The sequence below is a fragment of the Chelonia mydas genome, chromosome 3, assembly GCF_015237465.2.
Source record: "Chelonia mydas isolate rCheMyd1 chromosome 3, rCheMyd1.pri.v2, whole genome shotgun sequence".
Classification (NCBI taxonomy): domain Eukaryota; kingdom Metazoa; phylum Chordata; order Testudines; family Cheloniidae; genus Chelonia; species Chelonia mydas.
The window spans coordinates 201,292,742-201,312,835 of record NC_057851.1 but is presented as its reverse complement, the minus strand read 5'-3'; the positions used below and the strand labels follow the sequence as shown (position 1 = coordinate 201,312,835).

General features: G+C 45.6%; 1 protein-coding gene across 7 annotated transcripts in view; it reads left to right on the top strand.

Annotated features, from left to right (window-relative positions):
- The window catches only part of TTL (tubulin tyrosine ligase), a 35,191-nt gene extending 17,384 nt beyond the window's left edge, over window positions 1-17,807 (top strand). The window contains exons 6-9 of one of the 7 annotated variants that reach the window (XR_006290005.1): window positions 2,856-2,999; window positions 4,488-4,618; window positions 10,119-10,275; window positions 10,742-17,807. Coding sequence is in view for 3 of the 7 variants with exons in the window: in XM_037896310.2 (XP_037752238.1) it covers window positions 2,856-2,999; window positions 10,742-10,856 (259 nt within the window). In the remaining 4 variants the exon portion in view is untranslated. Of the gene's footprint in view, window positions 1-2,855; window positions 3,028-4,487; window positions 4,619-10,118; window positions 10,276-10,741 lie in introns of those variants that run through there. The other 6 variants (XR_006290004.1, XM_037896311.2, XM_037896310.2 and 3 more) reach the window with 6 other exon arrangements.
- Window positions 17,808-20,094: the final 2,287 nt, after the last annotated feature.

Sequence of the window (20,094 nt, the reverse complement as noted above, 5' to 3'; positions counted from 1 at the left end):
GAGCCATTGATCACTGCTCGTTGAGCCAACGATCTAGTTAGCTTTCTATCCACCTTATAGTCCATTCATCCAATCCATACTTTTTTAACTTGCTGGCAAGAATACTGTGGGAGACCCTATCAAAAGCTTTGCTAAAGTCAAGGTACATCATGTCCACTGCTTTCCCCATATCCACAGAGCCAGTTATCAGGTTGGTCAGGCATGACTTGCCCTTGATGAATCCATGTTGATTGTTCCTGATCATATGCACAGGAGGGCTGAATAAGGGTTGCATGGGCAACCTTAATATTGGCATTTCCTAACTTTTGAGGGTTTCACATTGCAAACGGAATGTCCTTTTGACTTTTTTTTAAATGGATGTAATATTGGCTTATTGGTGGATTCCGCTCGTTACATCATTGCTGGCCCCAGGTTATTCCATAATTTGCTCAAAATGGGGTTTCTTGCCCCTTTCTCCGGAGAAGCTGGTCCTGAGCTGAATAGACCCAATTCCTAAGCCTGTGTGCTCTCAGAGGAACAAAGATACAACAGAAGGGTTGGGATGATGTCATAGCCGGGAAGGAAAGTCATTCCAACTGGAAGCAGAAGGCTGTACTGTGATCTCAGGCTTTTATATTGATTTTGTAATCTAAAATTTTTCACAGTTTAGAATGCTCCAGTAATGTGCCTAGGAATAAGGATGCAGGCTCATTATAACATCCTATTTAAACCCATTCCCTCAGAAATGATAGGAGCTATTTCAAGACATTCCTCTCGGTATGGTTTCCTGTTACAACAAGTTGGTTCCTGTCCTACAGCTGCTGAACCATGGCATGACATTCCATCATGAGCTGACATTTCTGGACACCTGCTCATGCGGATAATCAGCTGAGCTCTTTCAAACTGCTGCATTTCTGTGGGCTGGTTCACCCTTCGCTCTGTTTCAGTGCTCCTAGACTGATTTGTGAAGCCATGTGTTGTACACTTGGGTTGGATTCAGTATGACTTGGCACTAAGGTGCAAGTCTGTAGCCCAGCAGCTGGAGCAGGGTCTGCAGTGCTTTCTGCATTTGTTCCATCGCATGGGGAGAGGAGATGCACAGAGCTGGATCTCCCAACTTGTCTACGTGCTGTCCTTGCACGTTGCTGCGCATGGGAATCCTCGGGAGCTGAAATCTTGGTAGGAGCTGTGCATACCTCTTGCACAGCCCCCTGCCAACACGCTCCCCTTTTATACACCAGACCCACCCCAGCCCTCTGCCATGAGAGCCTCCGCTGACTCCGGGTACTAGCTGGCTGGAACTGGCTCTGCAGCAGTGAGGTACAGTAGAAAGGAATGAGGTAGATAACAGGCACTTCCCCCATCCTGACCTCTTCGTGCTGCTTATGTGGACAAAGGGGCTAGAATCTGGCCCTACCTTTTCTTGGTGGGGGAAGCTCTCAGTGGCACAAAGCTGTCCTAGTCCACTCCTGCGTCAACTGCCCCTCCCGCCAGCACTGAGGTGGCCTGAGCGTAGCTGTGCTCCCCCGGTTCTCAGTTGGCATGTGATCTTGTGTCCCTAGGCAGCTCTAACGTCCGGGCTGGAGGGCTTGTGGATCAGGGAACTGTAACTGGCCCCCTCATAGCTCCTTTCTTTCTTGAACTGGGGGCATCGCTCTAGAGAAGCACTTGAGCCAATGTGTGATATTGCATCAGGCATGCTTCTCCCCCAGCTGATGCAGCTAGTCCTGGTCCCACAAATCCTTGCTCAAACGAGTAGCCTTGGAGAGCAGCCCAGTGGAAGTCATTGGGACTGCTCAATTGAAAGGGTTTACAGTATTGGCTCCAGTTTTGTTGCATATATTGGACCCTGCTTTCTTCAGACTTAATGTAAACTTTAATTAGATTTATGGCAATTTAACAATACCACCCTCATTGATGTTAGTTGGGGCCCCCTGCATCGCTGACTTATGCCACACTTACAAATATGCTTTTGCTTTGCCTTGATGAAAACCCAGAATGCTTATCATGTGCACAATGTTTATTCTTTAGTCAACAAATGCAGGTGTGTGTGGAGTTTATGTATACATACACATATACTGGGTAAGTACATATATACATATATTTGTATTCTCTACACTCGATAGTTTGTCAAAGCATCCTGTGTGGTGAATAATAATCGTGATTGTCTACTTGAAAGAGAAATCCTGTTTTAATGGATAAAGGTTGTTAATTAGGTCACACCCATATTGCTGGGAGGTCACTCTTGCATGTCTAGTGTCCATAGTCGTTCTCTTGTTCTAAATGCAGATAAAGAGAGCACGTCTCGGTGCTCGTGATTAGTAGTCTGTTGTGCATCATTCCTTGAACCAATTTTGGCTTTATGCCATTCCGTGTTGTTGGAGAACTCAGAAAACGTGTTGAGTGTCACAGGAACGCGTTCAGCTGCTTCAGAGATGTGCTAAATGATAGATTTTGTAAAGAGTTGTTTTAAAATCTTCTTTGTGCTCTTGTGCATTTCTTTCTTGTTCTAAAGCCTGTGGTGTTATGATGTGTCCCTGCCATATTCAATGCTGGTCCAATTCTCAATAAAATCAGTGGTACGGCTTCAATGGGGTTTGGATCAGGCCTTTAGTTAGCGCAATCAGATATATTTTTGCATGAGTCAGATTTTTTTACTATCTCTTTTTATTTTTGACTGGGCACAATAGCAAAAAGTAATAATAGTAAGAGGAACAAGTCTGTTCTTGATCCACTGTTTCCATTTGCTTTTCCCACTGCACAGTGCCCTTCTGATCGCTGTGCTGTGTGTCTGCCTGCTCCAGGAATCTAGAATTATTGCTCTTAAATGTTTGTTGGCTGCTAAGTCAGATTTTTTGCATTTTTTCCTTTCGCAGAAGCTGCCTTATGTGTATAGAGCCTGCAATCAGCACCAAACACCTTCACTACCAGAGTTTCCAGCTCTTCGGCTTTGACTTCATGGTAGATGAGGAACTGAAGGTCTGGCTAATCGAAGTCAATGGGGCCCCTGCCTGTGCCCAGTGAGCATCCTCTTCCTGTAATAAAATGGTAGCTCCCATGTACCAACAGCACGGCATACCTGGTCTCTTGCTGCTGTAGTTCTGAAGAAGGTGTTGGCTTTCCTCTCTGCTTAGTGGAAAGCTATCATTCCTGAAACTGAGACCAGATACTTGCCTCCAACACGTAGCCTGCTGCTCCCTAAGCTTGGCGATCTAGGTGACCCTGCCTTGAATGTGCTCCAGAAGGCGGCCCCTCGCTGTTGTGGGGCTGGAGAAAGCTCCCCCTGGCTGTAGTGCTGCAGTAGCTACAGCCACATGGCACGCCAGAGTTCTGCCTCTGTGCCAGAAGGCACATTTCCGCTCAGCTGAATTTCTGTAACTTACACTATTTCTCAGCAGGAATTTGTCGTTATCCCTCTCTCCAAGCCCAGCAGCAGCATGGTCAGGGGAGGGACTTACTGGGAGAAGCCCTTCGTACCGGTGGCTTTTCCCCAGCAGTAGCGTGGGCCAGTCCAAAGGCTGAGATGCCCACTCCTGGACTTGTCATATGAAAAAAGCGCTGCTGTTCAAGTATCTAGCTCCAGTTTCAATCTGTGAATGAAAACTCTATTTGTGAAAATGTAAATGGAACTGAGAAGAGTTTTTTTGGTTCTTTTTATACCTGTGGAAAACAGGCAGAAATTGTGGAACTGAAGATTAGTGGGGGAAGGGGAATGGGCAGAGTCATTGGTGATTAAGACGGGTGTGGCTAGTGGGTGGTACTGACTGCCTCTGGATGGTGGAGAGGTTAGTGGATAGAGATGTAAACAGTTCAGGGACTTGGTTTACTAAGGACTGGCCTTGACTTTCAAGTTAGGTCAACATAGATACGGTGCTCAGGGGTGTGAAAAATCTACACCCCTGAGCACCATAGCTATGCACACCTAGCCCCAGCTGTAGAGACAAGTAGGTCAACGGAAGACTGCCTCTGTTGACCTAGCTACCATTGCTTGTGGAGGTGGAGTTCCCACAGCAACGCAAAAACCCCTTCCATCACTGTAGGAAGCACATACACTGTGGCACTACAGTGTCACAACTACAATGCCATAGTTTGCCACAGTAGTGCCCTAGTCTAGATGTGGCATAAATCTAGGAACTTCTGGAAGGTTGGCAGAGCATCTGATAACCTGGCTTTATATAAAAGCTGGCTAGCTTATCCTATTTTTCAGCTTTACCAGTCTTGTTTGTAGTGTGCAATAGGTGGCTGTTTCTCATTTCAGCTATAACAGATGTGAAAGCTGCTGGTCAATACTACGAATGCAGTGATTAGAATTTACTGAGTTCACGCACTGATACTTGGTATATATCGAACTTAAGATGTATAATGTTGAAAGAGGTGGTAAGGAAACAATCAATTGAATGAATTGAAATAATGAGAACAGATTATTCTTCTAAAGCAAAATATTTACATTGTCAACAATTGTGAAGTAGAAGGATAGAAATCATTTGTGCTCATCTCTAACCATGCAGAAAATCAGTTTCTTCAGACTCTTCAAGAGCAAATGTACCATTGAATGAAACTTTGTCTGTTGAAGTGTAAGAGAAGAACACCGATGAGTATGATCCTGGAAGTGAGACTTTTTTGATGCTGTCACCAAAAGGTAGGTGCAGTGATCATTTAAGTCTCTGTCCCAGGCCTTCCAGCAGCTCTTCACTATTGGTTCCATTCAGGAGCAATTTCTCCTCTTCTGACAGCCAGTAAATAGCAAAGAGCAACTGATGGTTGTGCATTAAAAACAACCTGAAATGCAAATACTTTAACTTGATAAGAAGGCAGGATGCTTCCTTCATGCCAATAACAGAATCCCCTTCAGTGGTGCACAACATGAGCACTTTACTTAAATTCTAACAAACTGAATTCCTTTATTGAGCATGTGCCAGAGGAACATCATGACCAGTTTAAAGGCTCTATTTAAGAGGGTCAGCTTCTAGCAAAGAAAATGCTCCAGGCCTCCTCAGACGTGGCAGCCACTGCAGAATGGTCTAGTTCCACTGCAGTGGTCATGAGAAGAGTGTCTTGGCTGCAGATGTTGGGCTTTCCGAGAGAGGTTCAGAGTGCCATTGAAGAACTCCCCTTTGACAGTTGTAAACCCTTTGTGGATTTGACAGATGCTTCTCTACACAATTTAAAGAAGTCGAGAGCCCCACTGAGATCTCTTGGAATTTATACTACTGAAAATAAGAGGAGATTTAATAGGTCTCTATCACAGACCATCTGAACCTCTGGCCAAGAGACCAAGATACTCAATAAAGAAACCTCCGTCAGCTATCATTACATCTTCCCAGCCATTCACTTCTTCTAAGCAACAGTGCTGATGGCTCAGTCAAGAGTCTCAAGCATCCAGTCAATAGGTATTTACAGCTGCAAAGAAAAAAACAAATAATATTGTGTCCATGTGGGTGAAGATGCCATCCAAGGAAGGGGTGAAATATGGGAGAGAAATCTTTGCAATTTCCTTGGACTGAGCATAAAAAGATGATAATTTTCAGAGATGCAGTCATCCTAAACTTCTTATGTACAGTGTGGGCATTCAGCACACTGCTTATACCTCACTGAGAAAGAAGTAAGGCCCAACACAGTTCTAGTGCATGTTGTGGTTCAGATCTTCTTCCACAGACACCATTATCCTCTTGGTTGGTTGAAAAAGGGGATGGATGCAATAGTAGTGGAACAATCAGGAAGATTGTATCTCTACACGTGCATCCAACTCCTAAAAGTGTTGGAACTTGAAAATGAGAAGAACTTTGATCAAAATACAGCTTGGCTTCTGAACCATAAGGGTTCTAAAAAGAGGCACTAAACTTACAAGAGCAATTGAGGATTGTTTTGAAAGGACTTGACAGATTACAGGTGGCTGACACTGTCATGGTATCCTGGGAAATTTGGTTTGACCTAATTTAACAAAGAACGGCAATCACACGAGGACCAGATTTTAAAGTGATTCAGAGAAGCTACAGAATCAGTCATGCTGGCTAAGCAATAGACAGACCTCAAACACAAGGGCATAGGTGGAGCCCAGAACAGGAAGAAGTGCCTGCATCATGCTGGTTGGAATATAATCCTGAGTTCCTTCCTTGTCGCATTTTAAGATGAAGATCCAGATTTCTACCCCAAATATGTTTGTGAAGGAGGATTTGCTCCATAGTTCATTGCATCAAAATGGTGGAAAAACTGTAGAAGCAAAATCACAGATGACAGAACAGTTAGCTTTTAAAGGACCTGAATCAAATCAGCATCAATTGAATGTCTGTTTAATCCTCTGGGACTGGTTTGGTCATAAGTGTAACAGGCTAAGTGCTGGAAAAGCAAACAATTTGGGGAAATGTATTGGCTTCTGTGGAAAGCTGCAAAATCGTTGTGGGCCTACCTAGTAGACTAGGGACAGACTCAATGATTGTTCTTACATTTTGGTGAATTATAGAATTGGAAGGGTGGGGTATTTTTGGACAATAGCTAAGGGTTTATATTCAAATAATACACGTGCTTTGGTTTCATTTCATAAAATCTTTCCTGGGTTTTTTCACTGGTGTGTTTTGTGTTTGAGAGAAAAATTGCTAAAACTTAAAATCCAATGGCAGGTTTCAGAGTAACAGCCGTGTTAGTCTGTATTCGCAAAAAGAAAAGGAGTACTTGTGGCACCTTAGAGACTAACGAATTTATTTGAGCATAAGCTTTCGTGAGCTACAGCTCATTTCATTGGATGCATCCGATGAAGTGAGCTGTAGCTCACGAAAGCTTATGCTCAAATAAATTGGTTAGTCTCTAAGGTGCCACAAGTACTCCTTCTTTTAAAATCCAATGTTTGTTTTTTAAAAAAAAAACAACAACAAAAAAAAAACATGAGAAACTTGGGTAAAAGGCACTTTTGGGTGACATTCTATTGTCCAAGTAATTTAACTATCCAAATATTAAGCAATATATTTCATGAACAAATCAGCAGTCTCTATCAGTGGAACAGTGGATAGGAACAGGTTTAATTTAATGGTGCGTAGAGAACTCTGTCACCTCACTCTGCTCCCAGTGGTGCTTCTGGAGCGCCTGCCCATTCCCTGTTGTTGGTGCAGCTGTATGCTCTTGACCTTTTGGTCCCAGTGCTCAAAAACAAGTGTTGCATGCCAAGATGAGGAAAATCCAATTGTAATCCTTCAAAAGAGTGTGTTGCTGATGCAGTAGGCCTGCATATGCTAGCAATTGCTCTGTGGGAATGTGGTTTTGAAGAGCAATTTAAAGAATGTGTTCTTCATACTTCAGACAAGACAGTGTATTTCACCCCTACCCTGCTGTACTATGAACAAGATATAGGGAAGCCTAAACCCATGTAAATGTGGGATTGGTTTATCATTGGCTATAATAAATATCTCAAATAGACCTGGAAAGTATATCATTTGTGTAGAGCTGCATCTCAGATGTTGAAGACAGATCCATGTTGCATCGATGCCTGCAAAGGTGTTCAAGAACCATTCACCCTAGTGAAAAGATGCCCTTGTAATGCCACCAACTAGATCTGCCAGGAGTTGGTTGAACTTGCGCACGTGAGTTTCTGGAAAGAAGTGTAAATATTTTGCATGTGAGGAGTGTGGCCTGGCGTGGTGGTAGAGGAGCAGCTGTGTTGTGCTCCTGACTCAGGGGCTCTCCTTCAGAAACTGCCTGTGACAGGCTGCCCAGCTCTTGGGTGGCCCCTGGGCAGCCTCGCTCTGGTGGTGACTCTGGAGGAAAGCTCACTGAGCCAGACAACAGCCTGTGGCTTTGGGAGTGAATTCCCTGCCGGCGCTCAGAGGCAGCTCAGGAAAGCACACTCCGATGGAAACTAGGTGCAGATGGGGAGCTTATTTAGACTCAACGTTGTATCAGAGAGGTGTGTTACTCCCAGAGCAGGGGGAGAGAGAAGGAGTTTGGGCTGACCAGGGCAGGGAGCTCTGGGGAAACAAGTTCAGTTTATTCAGTGCATTCCATCTATGCACTCTGAGACTCTTTGGCGAGTTGGTGTCAAATTGGCTTAAATTAGAAGCCCTATGATAAAACCCTAATGGAGAGGGTGATCTGGGTTCAAACATGAACCTCTGGAGAATCTCTCTTGTCATTGCACCCAACTGCAGAACCCTTTCCAAGGAAGTTCATTTTTCCTCTCTGGTTTGAGAGGCCATATCCGGAAAGGAGCAGCGCAACTAGGGTTTGGCAGTCAGCCTTTTCACTTGCTAAGGGCTTCTGTTTTTGCTGATAGCACTGCATAAGGCCCAGCCACAGAGACAGGTTTACAGGAAACGATTCTTGACAGCTAAGGAAATCAACACAAAGGTCCCCCAACTAGAGACAACACTGGGCATTCTGCATTAAAACAGAGAACTTGTATTAATATTGCAGCAAGAACCGATGCTATTCAGAAACGGATGCAGGACGTGGAATTGACACAGAAGCCAAAAGAGTGAGAGAATGTACAGCTGTAGGGTGTGGAACCTTTAATTTAAAAAATGAAATACTTAACCAAAGGCATGTTTTGTGTTTTAATTTACAACTATCAAGATGACTTAAAAAGGAGAATGTTCTCTTCTCCTAGCATTCTTTAAAAACTGGTACCCGGAGGTCTAAGGATCCATTAGAAATGAAAGAGAACACAGAATGCTTGCCAGAAATCCATCTAACACCATGGTTGGGAGAAAGACACTGACTTTCATAAATTCAGATTTGATACAGAAATCGTCTACTGAAAGCAGTGCAGGAGAAAGGATCTGGAAGCTGAAGGTATGCTGAGCCAGTTGCACAGGTGAAAAGACCTTGTTAATCCTGGTAAAGAAGGCCTTGGTAGGGAAAAAACATATCAGCCTCTGTTATCTCCAGCCCCATTACAGTACATCTTCAACAGAAATTGCCTTGTTTGTTTTAGAACAGTGACAGTCACCAGAGATGAAGAAGAACATCTGCATCATTGAAACAGATGAATATTCCATCAACATGGCACTCATTCGTCAGTCCTTGTATGCAATCTATAAAATCCAGGAATGTCACTCTGTCACCCTGAAGCCTGTTATCTTTGTAGAGTCAGTGTGAAGCGATGGGCACAGCTACAAGCATGGATGAGCGCTCTTTTTGTTCAGAATATAACCAGGTTCCGTCGTCACCGGATTTTGCAGTCTATCACTGTCCAATTTTTATGTTCTCAGACACTCTCTGCTTTTTTACACATGCGACTTTACGAATTACACCCATCCAGCAGCCCAGACTTTCAGCTACTAATATTGTAACTAACTGACACTAAACGTATTGATAGTGCCATACCATCCTATGTCAGTAAATGTAGGAAGGTCTAGAGCTGTCTAACCTGGGCAGTCTTAGCTGTGTAGCTCTTGCTAAGTTAAAATACCTTATCAAATATTGATGCTGTTCACTAGACTGAAGTTTGTCTCGTTGTTCTGTCTCACGTTGCCCCACAAATAAGGCTTCTCCTCTCATCAGAAGGTAGGCCTAGTTGAACAAAGTCCATTGTTGCTATGCCAGAGATTAATTTGTCCCTTCTTTAATTTTTTTGTGTGTAAAAACATCAAAACACTGCTCAGAATATCATTGGTTTTGAGTTTGATGCTTGGAGAAATTGTGTGTGTTTCATAAACTGTGTGTGTGTGTGAGAGAGAGCGAAAACTATTATACTAGACTGATCTTAGGTTGATTTGTTTTTCCATTATTCTCTACCCCCTTTGGAATGAGCCTACCTTGATCTCTGTTGACAGTGCCCCTTGGCTGGTGCTGATAATACCAGCTTCATGACACTTACTGTGACGAAGCACAACTAACTCTGCCAAACCATTGAAATCCCTGTACAGTGCCACACAAGCAAACCTCATTTGCTGTTGCATCCTACTGCCGTGTTTCTTTGCAATACTGAAGCATCAAAATTACATGACTGCGATGGGGGGGGGGGGAGTGTGCACCTGCTGTGGACTCTTCCACAAATGTGCTAAGTATCTTCTGCAGCATTGACATGGTCCCTGAATTGGGGTTTCCATTTGGCAGCAGAGATCTCCACCAAGTTGGCTTTACTCTTCTTTGCCCATTTTGTATCAGATGAGGAGACCTGAATGCATATGACATGGAGCTCTTTTTGCTAGGTTTTCTTACTACTGCAGAATTAGTGGAGTCTACGCGTCTCATGATTTAGGGTGGAGTTCCGCTCTCAGGTGAACATGAGAAAGTCCCACTGGCGTCAATTTGAGCTGCACGTCTGTATCTAAGTCCAGGATTAATACCTACCATAGGAATGGTTTGGTAGGAACGTTTTCTATTATAAATAGGATTAATTCAGTGTGCTAAACAGTAATTTGAATCTCGCCACGTAATTGTGAAGATCAGAAATTTTCTTTTTTCCCCAAAAAATGTCTTGTGCTTCAGTTTAATGTTTCAAGTTAAGTCTCTACTGCTTTTGTTCTATAATCTATTCTGACAGTAAATAAATGTAAAACTACCCACTAATGTGATCTTGTAGTCCATTGCAATAGCTACTAGAAGGCATGGATTTACGATTCCATCTTTGCTTAGATGGAGAGAGAAGTATAGTAAAAGGGATGAGCAGCCTCCTGGGCAGTGAGAGAGGAAGCTAGAAGGGAAAGGGGCATTTATACTAATGCCAAGATAGTATAACTGCTGCTAGGAAAACTTGAATGAGGGTAAAGAATGTTCAGTGTGTCTCTCTTTTCCTGTTAAAATATCTCATTCTGATTTTTCTCTCTTCTAGGAAACTTTATGCAGAGCTTTGCCAAGGTATAGTGGATGTAGCCATCTCTAGTGTCTTTCCCCTCAGTGACATAGTGCAAAAGCAGAGCCAGCCATCAATATTTATGAAGCTGTGATGACAAGACCATCCTAGCGAGACACATGGGAGAGCTGCCATCTGTCGATTCTGAGGGAAGGCTGTTGGATCGTTGACTTTAGTATCATGCCAAAAAGGAGGAAAGAGAGACAACTTTTTGGAAATTCACGAGGAAAATATAAATAAAAGAAGGCTTCCAAGGAGAGTTCAGACAACTCTGCCTGTGTTTCACCAAACTATGCTTTGGAAACAGCTCATGTGACTTTAATAACTGAAGCAAATCTCTCTGGGAGAACAGCAAAATAATGTTTAAAAAAAACCAGGGATACAATAATATTGTATTATCTCGTCCTTTTCTAAAAAGAAACCTTTTTTCCTTTTTTTTAATAAGGCAATTTAATGAAGAGTACCATTGATGTGGGTTTCTTGCTTCATCACCTGCTGCAGTTTTAGTGCCTTAGCTCAGTCCCCAATAGGTAACTCCTTTTTGTTCCTGCTCCATTTGTGTAGAGGTGAAAAGTGGTCTTGTTTTGTGGAATGTGTAAAAGAAGACAAAGTTAATTTTAAATCTGTTTTAAAATCAGCTAGCGAAACACCCAGTAACGATATGGCAAAGGTGGCACCACTGAGGGTACTGTATCTAATGTGATGAAGTAGCCTAGGGGTTTAAGGAGGTTTTATTTACTTGTATCCATTGTCTAATGAGATTTGAATCGGTTGTCTGTCAGTCTGACACAGTTGGAACCCCTAGAAAACAAGTACTCAGCCCCTCCCTCACCGATCTGCAGTTTTTAGGGAGCCTAGGTTGACATTCTTGTTGAGAGCGTTGCTGTAACAGAGTCTGACTTTCCTGGAAGGCTTGTTCAGAGGGGCATTCAAATTATCTTAGTTCAGCTCTTCTTTCAGTTTTTATGCTTTTAATACCTTCGTTTTTGTTAACCAAAAGAACACCAAGGGACCCTGGCAGCCTCTTTAAGATGCATCTGAGGCTTGAAAAAAGAAGCCTTTCAACCCCACCAGTTGTTTCCCTTTCAACCCAACCAATTTTCTCTCTCTCCATTGGACAAACATTGCATTTTTTAGCACTTACAAGTCAGCACCACCAAAACATGGCTGTGCTTTGTACCCCAAGCATCATCAGTCAGTAGAAATAGGCTCACCTCTTGGGGAAAGCATTTGATGATCAGCTGGTGCTGCTGTAGAACAGCAGGGAAACTCTTGTTGCATATTGTGTTATATTGGGATAACCTTTTTTAAAAAAAAAAAAAAAAATTTAGGTCAGTGAATGTAGAAACTCACATTTTTTAAGTATAACCTAAATAGATATATGAAATCCTGGGAACATTCCCCATGTCATAAACAGCCCCTTTAAGTTACAATTTTTAACCTAAATAAGTTGGCTGTGTTTCTTTGTAGAACACAGTGGGGTCCCTAATAGCAAACTGGGTACTATAGATCATAAGTGTGTTCCGTATTGCAATGCAATTGTGTTGGAAATTTTCAGTAGGAATAGAGAGGTGGAATTTTAAATTTAATCTTAGTGTTTAAGAAGTAATAATCTGTGTCTGCAAATGACTAATACTAACAAGATCCCCTTTTTCAAGGAAACCAGTAAGATTTCTATAAGCTATTACGCGTTTTCAATACTGAGCTGCTGCAGTTCTCCTACATGCATTGCATGTTGCATCCTAGCATATTTTAGTTCTATGATTAGATTTTTTTTTCTACATATTTTAAAAGGTCAGTGAAATGAGGCAGCTTCCTACCAAACAAGTGTGCATGACTGAATGAGAAGCAGAGTCTGATCAAGAAAAGCATGAGAGACTTGTTTAGAAGAAGGATCTCTCTTGTGTGGTGCACAATCCACACAGGATGCTGTTGTGGAACACTGACATCTGCACCTGAATCAAATCCAGCAAGAGTTCTGGCTCTGCTGGTCGGATCAGAACTACGTTCTGTTGTCTCTGACAGTTGCTTTGGGTTGAGGATACTTACATTAATGAGGGTGACCCAAGCAAAAGAAAAGTGGCTCCTGCTACCAAAAAAAAAAAAACACATTTAGGAGATTCCAAGCTTCTGATTGGCTGAGTTTAATAAGCATTGAGTTAAGTAGTCTAATTTTTCCCTCCAGTGAAATGTCTGAACGCTCTTACACACGTACCTCGACTTACAGCTGAGATTTCCCATCTCTGAATTGTTACCAGGGTAGAGCTCTGTAAATGAATGAAACTGTCACACTTTGCCAAGTCACTGGTGTTCATAAATCTTGGCTCTATAGCAAAGGGAGAGACAGAAGCATTTCTGAGAGGTGTACGGAACTTTAAATCTCATTGCTGGGGCGCACTGGGGGAGTTTCTGTTCCATACCTTAATTATTTCGATCCAGAACAGCTAGATTTGGGGACGGACTCAGCCACTCATCTTAAAAGTTTGTCTATTTGAAAACTTTGGCCAGGTGGCTATCAGATTGTCACTTCTGCCAAAGCGCTTCATACTCTTGCTGGCTTCATTTATTTACAGCAAGTAAATAACTTACTTCACAACTCTTCACACCATTGCTGCTTTTCTGCAGATCTCTGCAATCTAGCATTGAAGCTGCAGAGGTCGTTCCATTGGTGTGAGTTTTCTGCTGTAACGCCAGTTGAACATCATCTGTACATCAAGCCAGACTGCAGGTGAGACAGGAAACATCAGTGAAGCAGTTAAGATTCCTTGACTAGCATTCTTTCCTTATATCAGATGGCAAAGAACAGGCCTTATTCTAGGGCTTGTATGGGGCTGCCTGAGCTCACTGTCAAGAGCCCAATTACCTTGCTTGGCAGAGGGGCAGTGTAAGGCCAGGAATTTTGTTTTGCAAAGGGAGTAGCCAGGTGATTTGAGTTGGGTTTTCACAGCTGCAGGAAAAAAGGAAAATTAATTTTAAAAATTAACTTGAAGTCTCCATTACTGTGGAGGCCAGGAAGCCTATGAGGGGGACAGACGGGGTTTGTACTGAAATGAACCCACAGAAAGCCTCAGTGGGGAATGTTGGATAATCCTAACTCATGTGACTACAAACCTAATAAGGACACGGGCGCTATCATTAAAACATCAGTCAATACTTGAAGCGTATGCCCCCTTTAGTGTAATCTGTCATGAATTCCCAGGTACTGGAGTTATATATAGGGCTGTCAAAATCCAATGGCTAACAGATTGCCACCATCACCATAAGAGGCTGCCCCTCTGATACTTGATAACATAAGTGTGTTGCTGCTGTGCAAACTTCTCTTAAGCAGTAAGTGTGAAATGAGCTCAAGTGTTGTATATAAATATCTGTGAAAATTTGATGGCAGATGTAACGTGCATTTGAACTATAAAGTGGTTGAAATATTATATTCCAGAAGTTGACAAGAAAGACTGCTCTCACTGTGTGTACAGTGAGCTCACGTGTGTGTGGTGGGGGCAGAAGTTCCAAAAATTGATGTCTAAGTTAGGGTCCTGTGTCCATAAGGGGCCTGATTTTTCAATAGAGCTGAGCTCCCAGCAGCTCTCATTGATTTCATGAAGAAGCAAAAAAAGGCACAAGCCCAAATTTTAAAAAATTCTTTTTAGGTCACCTTTTATTTCCATTTCACTGATAGCAGTAGTAGCTAAATAGTGAAGTGCAAATGAAAAGCCATCTGGCTAATACCAGTCAGTCAAATGGAAATCAAAGGTGACTTTAATTGAAAGTGATGAATTTAAAACCTGGGTTTGCCCCCCTGGTTTCTTCCTGATGTGTATGAAGTGAGCCTGGAACCTGTGGTGAGGTTTGGCATTGCGCGTGTTTTTACCTTTAGAAGTAGCAGGAATGTCAGTCTGGTCTCATTGGTCTTGCTGGATGTTGGAGGACGTGTATTTTGAGCTCTCATTCATTAACTCATTACTCGAAGAGGGAAGGTGGTGTGGACTATTTAAGGCCATGGCTACAGTAGAAAAAAGGTGGGGAAGTGGTAAGCTTATGTTAGCTACCCTGTGTTAAAATCCTAGTACAGACAAAGTAAGCTGTAGCTTTACCACATGTTAGCTGGTCAGAGTAACCCCCAGGTTACCCCCCAGAATTTACCTGACCAGAATGTATTAAAACCACACCGTGCTTTGCCTGCACTCAGATTTTAATGTGTTAGCTAACATGTTTCAACACGCATTTTTCCCGGTGAAGACAAGGGCTGGCAAAGATGTCCTTTATTGAGAATGTGTATCAGACATGGAAGTAAAATAGGTATGAACCAAAAAAAGAGTTTAAACTAAAACTCTCTCCCCTCTCAGCTTTCGCTCTTGTGATACCCTCATTTTACTAGCTGGTTAGCCAGTTAAGACTGGGCTGGAATGTGTAAAATAAGTTAGGGGAGGGGGGATCTTAAAGGTCTTAGGCCTTTTTTACCTCATAAAGAAGTGAAGAAAAGGCACAAGCCCTGAGGCAGTTGACATTTTCTTCCTTTGCAGGTCGCCTTCAAGAATTAGTAAAGGTTCAGCAGCTGTTCCTCTAGTGTGTTCAGTGTGCTCCTGTAGGGAACTTGTTGTATAGGATATATACATAGAGGAGAACATCTGCTTAGTGTGAGTCCAGCTAGCTGGGGCAGTAGAACCCTTCTCCAAACATGCTCTTGTAAGCATCTTGTTTGTGTGCTGTGCTCCTAGGGGAGACTGACAGAGCAAAGCCGTTAGCATAGTGTGCGAGATGGATCATGCTGAAGTGACTCCAGGCAGCCTCCTCCCACCCTGGTTTGATGGTCCCTGGATGAGCCTTGCAATCCTGTAACAGTAATCATGGGACTATTGTCATTCAGGTGTGGGAAAGTCAGAGAGAGAGATCTTACTTGTTGTCAGGATGTGCAGTTTCAGTGGGGTGACCTGCTGAGCAGGTAGGGACTGTCATCTGTGCCCATCATTTTACAGTGGGAGGAAAGCCACACAGACTCCCCCGCTGTCAAGCTACCTGAGAGAACCATCCCAGTGCAGTTAGCTGGGATGAGATTGGGATAATCTTAATCCTTGACAGCCCCAGTGTTTATTGCAGAGATTAACTGAACGAACAGGCCACACACGCACGCACACACACACACACACCTGCTCCCCCTTGTTATACAGTAATGACCAAGTACTGCATTTACAATGGCACTGTACGGCAGTGTTCTGGACCATTTCTGTATCAGTCTGTAGTCCTGTCATTGATAGGTACTGGGTGATGACAAGCTCCCTTGTTTATGTTCTCACTGCACAGATTCCCTGTCTTGGAAAGATGACCAATTGATGTTATTTGATGGTATTGTCAAACTTCAGTCTATCAGCCCATCTCACCTTGAACGTTACCGTTGACCTTGTCCTGTTTTCAAGTTTAGGCTCCTTAGATTTCTTGAGTCTAGGAGGAAATAAAAGTTGGAACATATGTTGCAGTGTACGTAATGCCCTGCCATTTTAGAGCACTTGCTTGCTGCCTTTGGGACAAATTCTGCCACTGTAGAGCCACAATTAACTCTGGACATCAGAATGGGGAGCCCCGCATTTACAGTAAAATCTGCACCAACTTTTGTTTTAAGCAACCAATTTAATGTATTCATGTGTAGAGTTTCAGGTACATATTTGTTTGACCTTGAGGTTGGTTATAATAGACCTCCAGTTGATGATCTCTTGCATCATCAATCAAAAGTCTTAAACTAAGGCATTTCATTGTATTCCAAACTAACTGAATTCTGTTTAGTAAGGATCTGATTATTCGCACAATACCTGTTTAACTTTTCTCACCATTTTTAAAGATGTTTATCAGGTTGTCAGATTACTGGCTTCTTTGCCATGTTCTTCGAAAGGCCTTTTCTCAGAATTCTACAAGGTTAATTAACTGACAATAATACTTGGAGGGAGGAGGGGGGAAGGCATTTGTTACAGCAGAAGAGCAGAGTGTAACCAATTTCCCCATCCTTTATACCCTACTTATATTTGAAATATAAAATATTTTTCTGTCTTCCACGGTGGTAGTCATTGCCAAGAGAAAACATCAGAAAGGTAACTGTGGTTTCTAAAATTCTGGGTGCTCACACTAAGGAAAATGTGTTTTGTCCAATTACCAAAATGTCTTTATCTTAAGGGACTTGTTTTTGATTGAAGAGTTAGAACATTGTATGCTTGTGTGTAATTTTAAGTTAAGATCATGAACTTTTTTAAAGAAATTGCAAAAATAACATTTTCTAACTTAAGTCCTATAAAAGCTTAATTGAAAAGGCCTTACTCGTTAATGAGCTCTTGAAAGAGATGGATGCTGCTTTTCAAGAAGACGCATATCATCCTACAGAATGTGATTGGTGTCTAGGCTGATACATTGTATCCTTTTTTGTGTCTGTCATTGAGAAGGATTTCAGACATGGGCTCTCTGAATAAGGGCCTCATGGAACTGGAATCCTGGAAGTCCCGTTTTCAGTTTCTCTGTGGCTTGTCTCATACAGGATAGGGGGAAATCCCATTTTAAAATTCATTGTGATTATTGTGCTACAACTGTAATGTGCTCCCAGTCCATTTCAGAGGCTGACCACAACAGCCAAACAATTATGAAAATGCTGATGCTGTCTAAGAAACCAGCTTTGTTAAGGAGGTCAGTCTTCTGTATCGCATTGTAATCAAGACCCTTCAGGACTGCATGCATGTGTATGGTCAATGCATTTCTTGTTCTCTAAGCATTGTTCTCTGCTAAGAGGAAAACACTGTGCAATAAGTAAGAGTTAATAATAATGTTTCATTATCATTGTCAGCTAAAAGTGTCTGTGGAAAACAGTAATGTTGAAAGGATCTGAAATGATCACTGTAGCGTACCTAAAGAGCTCCTGAAGTTACATCCTATAGATCTTTAGTTTGTGTTTTCAAATTACTATCATGATGTGAGTGTGTATGTATGTGTCTCACAGGATTTGTGAGCAGTGCATGGTTCTCTGACATTTGTATTCAACTCTGTCCTGAATAACAATTAAAGAGAGAAAATCTTATTACCTGTTGTCTTTGTCTTTGTGAATAACTATACAAAGAGGCAACCACAGATGGGCGGGGAGTCTAGCTAAGCAAGCTGCTCGCCTTTACATTCACAAGTAAGCTTTTCAAGTCTTCCAAGTGGATATTGTGTCAAGGGGTAAATAGAGGGGAAACACATCAAAATAGATATGCTCACTAGCAGCTCTACTGCTGCTGGGAAATAGCCTAGCCAAGGGCACAAAGCCTTAGGGGGTAACATTTTCCAAAGCCTCTTGGGGATTTTGATGTTGGGGGGGAGCCCTCAATCTCTCCTGGTGAAGCTGTGCTGCTCTGTATAAATAAATGGAGCGGGGGCCTGGACCTTGGGGGTCTCCCACCTCCCAGAGAGGTACCCATACCACCAGGCTATAGAGTCATGCTTTTGCTAGCCTGTCTTTTTATTTATACAGTGGTGTCTGCACGGGTGGGGGGTGTTCTGAGGCCCATGCCATGGAGTGGGCCTGAGTGTGGGGGAGAGGGGGGAGGTGGGGGGTGTTCTGAGGCCCATGCCATGGAGTGGGCCTGAGTGGGGGGGAGATGGGTGTTGCTCTGAGGGCCATGTTGGGGGGTAGGTATGTGTGTGGATAGGGAGGTTCTTTTGAGGGCCCTGTGGGCGTGGGTGGCTGGGGATTGCTCTGAGGGTGGGAATGGATAGGGGGGTGGGGAGGGGTTACGCTGAGGGCCCTGTGGGGGTGGATGGAGCTTATGGGGAGGTTGCGCTGAGAGCCCTGTGGGGGCTTGGGGGCGTTGCGCTGAAGCAGTTCGCCTGTGGCTGGGGGATGGCAAGGCGGGGCTGCTCTGAGAGCCAGTGGGGGTCGTTGTGCTGAAAACCCTGTGGGGGGTGGATGGAGGTGGGGGGGAGGGGGGTTGCGCTGAAGCCCCTGCAGTAGGGAGATGGCAAGGCGGGGTTGCTCTGAGGGCGGAGGGGGCATTGCACTAAGCATCCTGTCGGGGGTGGATGGAGGTGGGAGCTCTGAGAGCTCTGGGGGGGGCGAGGAGGGGTTGCTCTGAGGGCCCTGCCGGGGGTGGACAGAGGTGGTGAGGGGTCACGCTGAGGGCCCTGTGGGGGGTGGACGGAGATGGGGAGGGCCCTGTGGGGAGGAGGGGGGTCGCGCTGAGGGCCCGGGAGGGGCAGTGGACGGGGGGAGGGGGGTCGCGCTGAGGGCCCGGGAGGGGCAGTGGACGGGAGGAGGGGGGTCGCGCTGAGGGCCCGGGGGGGCAGTGGACGGGAGGAGGGGGGTCGCGCTGAGGGCCCGGGAGGGGCAGTGGCGGGAGGAGGGGGGTCGCGCTGAGGGCCCGGGGGGGCAGTGGACGGGAGGAGGGGGGGTCGCGCTGAGGGCCCCGTGGGGGGAGGGGGGTCGCGCTGAGGGCCCGGGGGGGCAGTGGACGGGAGGAGGGGGGTCGCGCTGAGGGCCCGGGAGGGGCAGTGGACGGGAGGAGGGGGGTCGCGCTGAGGGCCCGGGAGGGGCAGTGGCGGGAGGAGGGGGGTCGCGCTGAGGGCCCGGGGGGGCAGTGGACGGGAGGAGGGGGGTCGCGCTGAGGGCCCCGTGGGGGGAGGGGGGTCGCGCTGAGGGCCCGGGGGGGCAGTGGACGGGAGGAGGGGGGTCGCGCTGAGGGCCCGGGAGGGGCAGTGGCGGGAGGAGGGGGGTCGCGCTGAGGGCCCGGGAGGGGCAGTGGACGGGAGGAGGGGGGTCGCGCTGAGGGCCCGGGGGGGGCAGTGGCGGGAGGAGGGGGGTCGCGCTGAGGGCCCGGGGGGGCAGTGGACGGGAGGAGGGGGGTCGCGCTGAGGGCCCCGTGGGGGGAGGGGGGTCGCGCTGAGGGCCCGGGGGGGCAGTGGACGGGAGGAGGGGGGTCGCGCTGAGGGCCCGGGAGGGGCAGTGGCGGGAGGAGGGGGGTCGCGCTGAGGGCCCCGTGGGGTGAGGGGGGTCGCGCTGAGGGCCCGGGGGGGCAGTGGACGGGAGGAGGGGGGTCGCGCTGAGGGCCCCGTGGGGAGGAGGGGGGTCGCGCTGAGGGCCCGGGGGGGGGCAGTGGACGGGAGGAGGGGGGTCGCGCTGAGGGCCCGGGAGGGGCAGTGGACGGGAGGAGGGGGGTCGCGCTGAGGGCCCTGGGTGGGTGGACGGAGGTGGGGAGGGGTCGCGCTGAGGGCCCCGTGGCTGCGGACAGCGGTTGGTTCCGCGGCGCGCGCGGCCCGGGGGGCGGGGCCGGGTTCCGGAAGCGGCGAGCGCGTGGAGCGGCCGGGTCGGTTGGGCCGCGCGGGGCACGCCG